Source organism: Bos indicus, chromosome 1 (assembly GCF_029378745.1).
Source record: "Bos indicus isolate NIAB-ARS_2022 breed Sahiwal x Tharparkar chromosome 1, NIAB-ARS_B.indTharparkar_mat_pri_1.0, whole genome shotgun sequence".
Lineage (NCBI taxonomy): Eukaryota > Metazoa > Chordata > Mammalia > Artiodactyla > Bovidae > Bos > Bos indicus.
In genome coordinates, this window is record NC_091760.1 from 97,805,566 (window position 1) to 97,817,044 (window position 11,479).

The following is an 11,479-nucleotide window of genomic DNA, read 5'->3' on the forward strand; positions in this document are numbered from 1 at the left end:
TCCACAAATTTCAAATAAGTCTGAATTCAGTTATGTCTGCGGAAAATAAGGGACAACTAACAAAGTCTCAGCTTTAACTTTATCCTGAAGAGGAGTAATTTGTGAGATGAAGTGAAAATCTGTGCCCTTGTTGTTGGGTCACCAGGCAGCTACTTCTCGGATTTCTTCCTTTGCATTTCCCAACTTCTCTGCTTCAAACAGCCAATTAACAGTGCATGAGTTTTACACTCTCATACTACCTCATTTGTGGGTTACTATTTGTGACAATAAAAATTAGAAACCCACACATTGTAAATCAACTATACTCCAATATAAAATAAAAATTTTAAAAAAAGCTAAAAACCCAAACCATTCAATCCAAATGAAGACTATAATAAAAACCAAATATTTATAAGAATAAAAGGCCTTTAGTTTTATATATAAAAAGAAATATCACAGAAAAATAGAATCTTAAAAAACTGTAAATTCAAACTTTAACACTACCAAGTTCACTACAATCTACAGTGTTTATAATTATTTAATCTGGGGTCCAGTACACTCCAGTATCCTGGCCTTGAGAATTCCATGGACTATACAGTCCATGGGGTCGCAAAGAGTAGGACAAGACTGAGCAACTTTTATTTTCACAAAATATAGTTTTCACAAGCTAAAAAGTATTCTATATTTTGGTTTTTGAAATCACACTAAAATACATTAGTATATGTAAAATGATAGCATTTAATTATGCCCAAGTAACACTGAATTTCTAGAAGCCTCATCTATCAGTAACAATATTCTGTATGTTCATGTACAGCCGAAAAAGTCACACTATATAAATAGTTGGAAATAATGGGATAGTATAATTGGCTTTATAGAGACCAATTCTATTTTATAATCACACCCATATATGTTTAATTTTTCCCCTCAGTTAATACATCTGTTGTCAATCTAAAGATTTATCTAATTGACTGATAAGTTGTTACTGGGATATCATTAAAAATGGTATGTGGGGGAGAACTCGTGATAAATGTAAATTGTTCAAACATATAATTACTGAGTTGTTTACCCTAAAATACCATTGGGTGCTACAGTTAATACCAAAAATTTGTTAAGGCACAATACCTACATTATGTTGCTGTTGCTACTGCTGCTAAGTCGCTTCAGTCGCGTCCGACTCTGTGCGACCCCATAGACGGCAGACCACCAGGCTTCCCCGTCCCTGGGATTCTCCAGGCAAGAACACTGGAGTGGGTTGCCATTTCCTTCTCCAATGCATGAAAGTGAAAAGTGAAAGTGAAGTCGCTCAGTCGTGTCCGACTCTAGCGACCCCATGGACTGCAGTCTACCAGGCTCCTCCGTCCATGGGATTTTCCAGGCAATAGTACTGGAGTGGGCTGCCATTTCCTTCTCCGCTACATTATGTTACAACTATCCAAAACAACAACTGTTATTTTTCAAAATAAGTGGTAGAAAAAATATTTTAGGAGTACAAAACAGGATCTATGAAAGATCTCCTGGAAGAGGGACCTAGATTCTGAAAGATGAACAAGTTTAGGATAAGCTGAATGAATAGTATAAAAATACTGTGGCTGAAAATGAGTATAAAATTTGGTTTCACTAGAGTCAAGTTAGAAAGCATTGTGAGGCTAAGTAGGTGTAAGTATAATAGGGCTAAATAGTATTCAAAGCATTCTGAGAATTTTCAAATTTACCCTGTAAGTCACAGAAAGTTTTTGACTAGGAGGAGGACATAATGAGAAAAAAAAAGACTGAGATACTATTTTGGAGCCTACATGTAGAATGAACTGGGGAATAAATGCATAAGGCAGGAAACTAGTTAGTATTCAAGTAAGATGTGATGTGATACTCTGGACTAAGAAGGATTTTGATATCTGAAACATTTCAAATGTAGAACAGATAGGAAGGACTCAATGATAAAGGATGAATGAAATTACTTAGTTTCTGCTGCTGCTGCCAAGTCACTCAGTCGTGTCCGACTCTGTGTGACCCCATAGACGGCAGCCCAGGCGGCACCCCCGTCCCTGGGATTCTCCAGGCAAGAACACTGGAGTGGGTTGCCATTTCCTTCTCCAATGCATGAAAGTGAAAAGTGAAAGGGAAGTTGCTCAGTCGTGTCTGACTCTTCGAGACCCCATGGACTGCAGCCTGCCAGGCTCCTCCATCCATGGGATTTTCCAGGCAAGAGTACTGGAGTGGGGTGCCATCGCCTTCTCCAAAATTACTTAGTAAAAGATGTCAAATAGTCTGATCAACTAAAAGGACAGTTTTTCAATAACAGAATTTCAGAATGAAGGTTATTCTGGGGAGGAAACAATCACATCAACCTTAGGCATGACAGTCTACACTCATACTAACACCCAAACCATTAACTAGACATGGTACCAATCTACTGACTGTTGATACAGGCATCACACATAAAATATGTTACAAGGATACAAAAGAAACTGTTATTATATACAGTACGGAATCTGATTCTACATGAATCCACAACAGTTTAAAAACCTCATTTTAACAATTACTTCAAGTTCACCAAGCTCTTTTCCACAATTGCAAAAACATACTCAAGTATTCTATCTTCCTTCCCTTCCCCTCCTTGGTAAAGGCACTGCTAAGCATGAATAAACAGAAAAGGCCCAGAAAACATGGACTTGGATAATCTCAACTAGACACAGAGTTCCTTATTCACTGATACTTTCTTAAAGTATCAGTAACTTCCCTAAAACATCTGACTAGAATTCTTAACAAGATATTTGTACAACAGAACGGCTTTCTTCCTTGCTCCTCCTTCAAGTTCAAATCCTTAAAAAACTTTTAGTATCTTCTGTGAAATATGACATGTTCATTATACCACATATAACATACATATTGTAGGCTGCCTCTAAGAGTTTAGGATTTGTGCCATCTGCTGGGGCTTTGAAGCCAGAAAGATTATTATTGAAGCATACCAAGATTACATGACTTGGGAAGCTAGTAATACAGAAGAGCCTGCCATGGAATCTTCCTTCTCACTGCTCCCCTGCTGCAGGCTAAAACAGTCTTATCCTCTTCCTGTCTATATACACATTATCTTCAGAATATTTTCCTAACTTTTCTAGAAATCTAATGACAAAATTGAAGGTCTTTTGGGAATAGCATCACCCACTAAAAAAGAGAAACAAGTTTATCAACCCTCCAATGAAGGGAATTTTGTAGCTCAATGAATGAGCCCAAACATCTTAGAATGAGCAAAGAACCAATACATTTTGAGGGTGGACTGCCAACCCAAACACCAAGATGCCAGCAGTTGCAACTCACAGTCCAAAATTACAAAAATGGAAAGTTAGGGAAGAACTTTCTTTTTAAATTATTTAACAAAGACTATTTTTTATTTCAGAATACATCAACATTAAAAAATACTATAATGAAACTGGGGTTACCATTTCTGCTGCTGCTGCTGCTGCTAAGTCGCTTCAGTCGTGTCCAACTCTGTGCGACCCCATAGACGGCAGCCCACCAGGCTCCCCTGTCCCTGGGATTCTCCAGGAAAGAACACTGGAGTGGGTTGCCATTTCCTTCTCCAATGCATGAAAGTGAAAGTGAAGTCGCTCAGTCATGTCTGACCCTTAGCGACTCCATGGACTACAGCCTACCAGGCTCCTCCGTCCATGGGAGTTTCCAGGCAAGAGAACTGGAGTGGGGTGCAACTGCCTTCTCCGTTACCATTTCTAGCTATATATTATTTTAGCTGGTACTTAAGGTAACCTTTCTGAGAAAAAAAAATTAGATCAAGAGTCAGTAAGCCATGGGCTTCAATCTTACAGAAATTTTGACTTAGAATTTCTGCCCCCTCATTCTCCTACCCTCAAAATGATGAAAAAAATTTTAAATCAATTTATTCAACAGAAATAATCTTACGTAATAAATAAGCTTGTTGAATAAATTGAGCAAAAGACATAGATTAGGGCACCAATTGTCAATTTGTATTTTTATACAAGCAGTATTGTCTCAGATGGTAAAGAATTTGCCTGCTATGTGGGAGACCAGGGTTCCATCCCTAGATCAGGAAGATCCCTTGGAGAAGGGAATGGCTACCCACTCCAGTATTTTTGTCTGGAGAATCCCATGGACAGAGGAACCTGGTAGGCTACAGCCCATGGGGTCGCATAGTCAGACACGACTGAGCGACGAACACTTTCACAAGCAGTGTAAAGTATTTGTGAAAATGCAAATAGGTTTCAGGTTAAAATCTAAAAGCCAGAGGAGATCTTAGATAAATCATTTGCTTAAAGTCACATAGTAGCTTGAAGGATGTAAGGGATAATGGTAGTATAGTAGTGGCTACTGAGGTTTCCAAAAAACCCAATTTGAAATTCCTTTTCAACTCTAAAATTTGCGGTACTAGGATTTTAAGCTAACCTTTCTAGTAAACAGCACTTTGTTAACCTATAAGCACTTAGAGTATGTTTCTGAACTTACATGGTTGCATATCTTAGAAAACTAACAATTATTTGTTTTCAAATATTTTATTAATTTGAATTGAGATCACTTTCACTTGGAAATCTCAAACAAGAAAACTTCCCAATGTAATGTCAATGAACACATAGCTCACTTTTGGTTTTCAGTGGCCAGTAAAGTGAGTCCAAGAAGGAAATGTGACAAAATAGTCCTCTTGCTTCCAACTTTGATGGAATACCAGAAATCTAAAATTAGGCTGTCCCAGAAAAAGCATACAAATTAACTACTTTTTAAAACCCTGAACTTACATTAGCAATCCTTTCCCCCAACATACAAATTACAACTCAAGGTCCCTAATTCTATTATATGTAGAAATCTTTTGTAAACATGAAACATCAAGTAACAAACAACAGGAAACCGAGTTGATATTACAGAACTTTTGTCCAAAAGTCTTACAATAGGATGTTTTCTTGTAACTTCAACTGTAAACATGGCCACTACATTTGATCTTTTTGTCTAAAGTAACACCAATATTACATTTTCTGATTCCCTGAAGGGAAAAAAAAGGGAGATTGATAAGCTACTGTTGAGACTGCATAGTAGTACTCCAAGTAGTATGCCCAAGAGCTCTACAACATTCCTTCCACACAACATAGCTATATAGAAAAGTTGGAGGATTTGAGAAATGTCATTTATTTTCACTTAGCAGTATAACAACTTGATTTTTTAACAATCAGATCCTCACATACTTAGCTAATTCACAATTAAACAATAGTAAGTAAAAAATTTTTTATGGCACTCTCAACTCAAAGGTTTATTTACTGAATAGGTAACTGTTAATATTTCTTCAGCATATCAGCTGCTACTGCTGCTAAGTCGCTTCAGTCGTGTCCGACTCGGTGCGACCCCATAGATAGCAGCCCACCAGGCTCTGCGGTCCCTGGGATTCTCCAGGCAAGAACACTGGAGTGGGTTGCCATTTTCTTCTCCATTTCGTGAAAGTGAAAAGTGAAAGTGAAGTCGCTCAGTCGCGACCGACTCCTGGCGACCCCATGGACTGTAGCCCACCAGGCTCCTCCATCCATGGGATTTTCTAGGCAAGAGTACTGGAGTGGCTTGCCATTGCCTTCTCCACCTCAGCATATCAGAGTGCTTAGCAAAAACCAAAAAAAGTAATCCTAAACCCTTCATCCTCGGGGAGGTGGAAAAAAAGTTATGTGCCAAATACTATTTTCATAGCTTTTATAACCTTTAATAACAAGTCATCCACTCACGTATTTTTTTCCACCACAACCCAAATAGGATCCCTTCAAGGTAAATATTTCTTCTTATGGATTTGGAAATAGAGGAAAAAAGCTAAGTAATTCGACCAAAGTTACACAGCTAATAATTACTGACACTGGGGTACAAACAGGCACAGTATGGCTCAAGTCTGAGCTCCCAGTCACTACCACTGCTATACCAGTTTTTAATCTTTTTGCTTAATATGAGATCACAACTGAAATAGAGCTGCTATTCAAAGTAAATTAGGATCACTTTTGTGACCACAGTAAAGAAGAGTTGAAATTAAAAAAAAAAAAAAAATGTTTAGGGCCATAAAATGTACCATATGTGTAAATATAAGAAATTCAGTAAGTACTAATTTGACAACTTCAATACAAATTCTAATAAAAAATTATGTATCCACAACTGACCAATAACATTAAATTCTGAAAGACTAGGAATAGTATAATTATAAACTTCTTTCACAATAAACTTAAGCCTTGGTTTTATGACCTGTCTGAACTTGGGGGAGGGGACAGGATTTGTCTCTTTTTGGTCCCCTTCTGTACTCTACTTGAAACTTTCTTATTTCTGCCAAATTCCAAAATTCCAGATTTACTGATCATATCTTTTTTCCCATAGTACTTCAGACTTTTAAGGATAATTTTAACTTGCATACCTAAATCACCCGTGGTGTAAGTTAAGTGATAAACTTTTTTTCAACAGAGAAATAAAACATCAGACAGAAAGTCATTCTAAGCAATGAAATAGAAAGGAACAGAAAGAAAATGAGTGTAACAATTTGTGATTAGCATATTAACAATTTACAACATGCCCAATTTATGATGACATATGAAGGTTTCTAGGCACATTAACTAACAAGCAGACACACATCCTGAGTCTAAGATGTTCCACATGTTTAATCCTCTCAGCAGAGCATGAACAACAGGGGGAAATTGTAGGGAAGAAACACACAGATGACAGGCCTGTGGAATGAGGGAGGGATGCTATGTAGGTTATGAGATGACATACTGCCATGTCAAAGGTTCCTGGGCGCGACCCGCTCGTTGCAGTACCGAGAGTTTTGTTTATTTACACTGTGTCGCTGAAAGAAAGCCACAAAACTTCAACTGGACGCTTACGTTAATAATAAAAAGGAGAAAGGCGGGTACAAGCAAACGAACACCTGGATACGCAGGTCGCCGCCTGGGCCTCGGGGCAGCTGACCAAATCCCGCTCACTCCCACGTCCTACGGTCCTTCTATCCGCGCACAAAGAACGGGTAGCTTTAGGTCAGTCCTCCGCGTTCTTCTACCCTAGTTACCGTGGCCTCTATTTCGGGACAGCTAAGGCGAAAAGATGGGGTGGAGAAGGGAGGGGAGGAGCTCGGGAGGGTCGATGTCTGTGCTCGGAGGGCGCTGACCTCCCAGCACAGGCCCAGGCCGGCGCCTCCACCAGAATCTTGAACTGACGGCCGCGCCTCCACGGCCGATTCCGAGCGCAGCGCCTTCTGCCTTCCGCTGCAGCCCCAGCACCTCCGCCTGTCTCCGCCGTCTCCAACGCCGCCCTTCCTCAGGCCCCTCACAACGACGCAGCCCACAACCTGCGGCCTCACAGTGGAACCCCACCCCACCTTGTCCTCGATTTCGCTCGCCCTTCCCGGGAGCTTTCCCAGCATCTTCCACTTCCGAGCGCCCTAAAGCCCCCTACCCAAGGGTTCGGCTTTGCTACCTGAATCCGCTTCTTGTGTCGCCTGCGTTCCGCCATGTTGGCCGCTCCGCCCGGTTCCCTCTGACGTGGAGCGAGGCGGGGGCGGTGGAAACCTCGCGAGAGCGCGCCGCGGGACCCGTTATGTAACCTGGCGGCTGGCGCCAGGGAGGAAGGAAGCTGGCGAGTGACCGGTATCGGCCACTCCGACCCTGGATATGCTTTTTCTCCCCTCTTTTCTCGGCTCCTTTTTTTTGCGGCAACTGGAAATCGCTGGGACCAGAAGGAAGTTAATAAGTGGATCAAAGAGCTGGAGGACTGGAAAGAGTCCTCTTGACTAGACATCTGACTCACCTGGAAAGCTGTTAAAAATACAGATTCCGGGGCCCCACCCCCTCGGAGTCAGTAGGTTTGGGGTGGAGCTTTTCCCCTAGGATTTACTGGGACCTGTGGAATTCTAGACAGTCTTTGAGTGTGTTACTTCCTTTCTTGACAGTGAGCCCTGCCCTATCCATTCCCCCATTTGTAAATTCTACTCCCATTTTGAAGGTGGGAAAACTGAGACAGCGGAGGTGCAGCGAAATCAACTGGTTTATCTAAGGCTCCACAGTTAGTAAATAGTACATCCTAGACTGAAGCCCAATTATCTTTCCCCATACAATGTAGAGAGTAGTTGGGCTCATCTGACACAAACTTTGGATTCCGCATTCCGTTTTCCACGTTGCTTCTCAAAACGCACTTTTAGAATCCAAGAGTCAGAACTCAGGGAGGTACGAGGAACTAATAAGACAAATAGAGAACATCTAGGAGAAGGCAATGGCACCCCACTCCAGTACTCTTGCCTGGAAAATCCCATGGACGGAGGAGCCTGGTGGGCTGCAGTCCATGGGGTCGCTGAGAGTCGGACACGACTGAGCGACTTCACTTTCACTTGTCACTTTCATGCATTGGAGAAGGAAATGGCAACCCACTCCAGTGTTCTTGCCTGGAGAATCCCAGGGACGGGGGAGCCTGGTGGGCTGCCGTCTGTGGGGTCGCACAGAGTCGGACACGCCTGAAGCGACTTAGCAGCACCACCACCAGCAGCAGAGAACATCTAAGAAGTTGAAATTAAGAAGACCGCAGGGTACCTGGGAGACTAGTTATAACTATTGTTATTTTGAGTGAGTGAGTTCAGTTGCTCAGTCGTGTCTCTGCGACCCCATGGACTGCAGCAGGCCAGGCTTCTCTGTCCATCACTCACTCCCGGAGCTTACTCAAACTCATGTCCATCCAGTTGTTGATGCCATCCAACCATCTCATCCTCTGTCCTCCCTTTCTCCTCCTGCCTTCAATCTTTCCCAGCATCAGGGTCTTTTCCAGTGAGTCAGTTCTTCATATGAGGTGGCCAAAGTATTGGAGTTTCAGCTTCAGCATCCAGTCCTTCCAATGAATATTCAGGACTGATTTCCTTTAGAATGGACTGGTTTGATCTTGTAGTCCAAGGGACTCTCAAGAGTCTTCTCCAACACCACAGTTGAAAAGCATCAATTCTTAGATGCTCAGTTTTCTTTGTAGTCCAACTTTCACATCCATACATGACTACTGGAAAAACCATAGCTTTGACTAGACGGGTCTTTGTTGGCAAAGTAATGTCTCTGCTTTTTAATATGCTGTCTAGGTTGGTCACAGCTTTTCTTTCAAGGAGTAAGCGTCTTTTAATTTCATGGCTGCAGTCACCATCTGCAGTGATTTTGGAGGCCCCCCCCCCCAAAAAAAATAAAGTCTGTCACTGTTTCCATTGTTTCCCCTTCTGTTTGCCATGAAGTGATGGGATGGGATACCATGACCTTAGTTTTCTGAATGTTGAGTTTTAAGTCAGCTTTTTCACTTTCATCAAGAGGTTCTTTATTTCTTCTTCGCTTTCTTCCATAAGGGTGGTGTCATCATTGTTATTTTAGAGTTGTCCAGATAAAGAGAATGGGCTTAAATTGCTAGTAAGTGTTTCTGGACAGAAATTCTCATGACTTTAATGGAGGTTTTAAAGCATTTTAAATAGTAGAAAATTGGAAAAATGTAGAAAAGCAAGATGAAAGAAATAAAAATCCTTAACACTACCACTCAAAAATCAGTTATCATTTTAGTTTATTTTCTTCTAGTATTTATTTATACTTTGTGTGTACTTATATTTATATATTTCTCCCTTTCCTCCAATTGAGATCATATTGCATAATATGCCTTTTTCACTTAATGTTATGTTGAACATATATCATTAAAAAATTCTCTGTTTACCATAGTATGTATGTAATCTAATAGCAATTAAATAGGCAATTAAGGTGAATAGTGGCATCTTAATGCCTAATCTTTTATAAGATAAGATAGCTGAAGTTCATTTTTGAACTATGAAATTCTGTACTCCAGGAACAGGATCAGCAAGTCCTTTCGTTCCTTTTCCATCTGTAATCTAGAATCAAGGTATGTGAGAGGGGTGAAGGAAAAAGTGATTCTTACCAATTAACCCAAGATAATACAATATGAAACATCTTTATTTCCTTCAGGCCTCCCCATCCAGAATCAGGGTAGATCTGTTTTGTACTGTTGTATTTGGAGAATGGGCTTCCCAGGTGGCTCAGTGATAAAGAATCCACCTGTCAATGCAGGAGACACAAGAGACTCAGGTTTGATCCCTGGGTTGGGAAGATTCCCTGGACTAGGAAATGGCAACCCACTCCAGTACTTTTGTCTTAAAAATTTCATGGAGCCTGGTGGGCTGCAATTCATGGGGGTCACCAAGAGTCAACATGCACATATGCATGCATGAGGTTGCATGCATGCATTTGGAGAATACTGACTCCTTTTCATAGGAAATCTGGTTCATAAACAAAAGTATTACTGCATTTAATAGATGTTCAGTGCCTACAGGAGGCAAAATACTAGGTTAGGACTATGATGGGGAATGAAAACCCTTTGTGGAAAGTGACTTCCTCTCTAGCTACTGCCCTATCACCTTTTTGTTCAGAAGAGATTTAATTTATTGTCCCCAGATTCTCACTGATATTCATTCTTAGACCACAACACTTTGGTTTCTACCTCCACCATCCATTAATAATTCATGTCAAATTCAATGGCTTCTTTTGTAGCATCATATTAAGGATTTGACAATATTGACCATGCATTTAATTTATGCTCCTTCTTTGGCATTTGTAATATCGGGTTCTTCCTTCTTGTTTCTCTTTTGACTCCTCGCTTGTCAATGTTCATGGTCACCAGGCTTCCATGTTCATCTTCTTCCTTTTTCTCTATACATTCTGGAGATTCTTTTTCATGTTCATAGCTTAATTCCAAAATACTGCATAAATGTATATTTCTAACTGTCTTCTGTATATCTCCAATTAACGGCCAACTAGAAATCACCATTTCCCCAGCAAAATCTGTCCCTTTTACTGTATTTTTAAACTTGTAACTGCATCACTGTTCACTTAATCACTCATGCTAGAAACCTTGAAGGTATCCCAGCTGGTCAGTCAACAATCCTGTTGAGTCTACAGCTGAGAAGTTTGGAATCTTCCCTTCCTCATCTTTCCTACTGCCATTGCTTTGTTCAAGTCTTTATCACTTCCTACCTGAACTGTCGTTGCAAAAGCCTCCTAATCATTCCCCCCAATTCCACCCTCTCTATACTCTGTAGACTATCTTCTGCTCATTGTTAACCACCCCCCACCCATTCTCCCCAGTTGTGTATAGCAACATTAAGAATGACTACGTTTACAATTATAACCCAAATGTCACATTCTGGGTCTTCCATCCACTTCATATCTATATAAAAATAGCTCAAGCATTCTTCTCATCACCCCATTTACATCTTTGATAGTGGTAGTGGTGAGTTTTCTCCTGTTGCTCTGATTTCCTTTTGAATTTGCAATCTCATTCCTGTCACTTGGCTTTTATTTCTTTCCCAAATGAAGGACATTGCCTCTTTCCCTTTCTTTTGTCAAAGCAAAACTGCTCTTTATCCCTTGACTCTGTCACTTCTTCTCCCCAGGGCTGCCTCTGAAACTCAGAATTTCTCTTGCTATATGCAGTAGAGAATTTGATG

General features: G+C 40.7%; 1 protein-coding gene across 1 annotated transcript in view; it reads right to left on the reverse strand.

The window, feature by feature from the left end:
• Positions 1-7,550, reverse strand: part of SEC62 (SEC62 homolog, preprotein translocation factor) — a 31,700-nt gene extending 24,150 nt beyond the window's left edge. Inside the window, exon 1 of the mRNA XM_019959771.2 lies at positions 7,429-7,550. Coding sequence (XP_019815330.1) covers positions 7,429-7,464 — 36 coding nt within the window. The 5' untranslated portion in view covers positions 7,465-7,550. The remainder of the gene's footprint in view (positions 1-7,428) is intronic.
• Between the last annotated feature and the right edge of the window lie 3,929 nt (positions 7,551-11,479).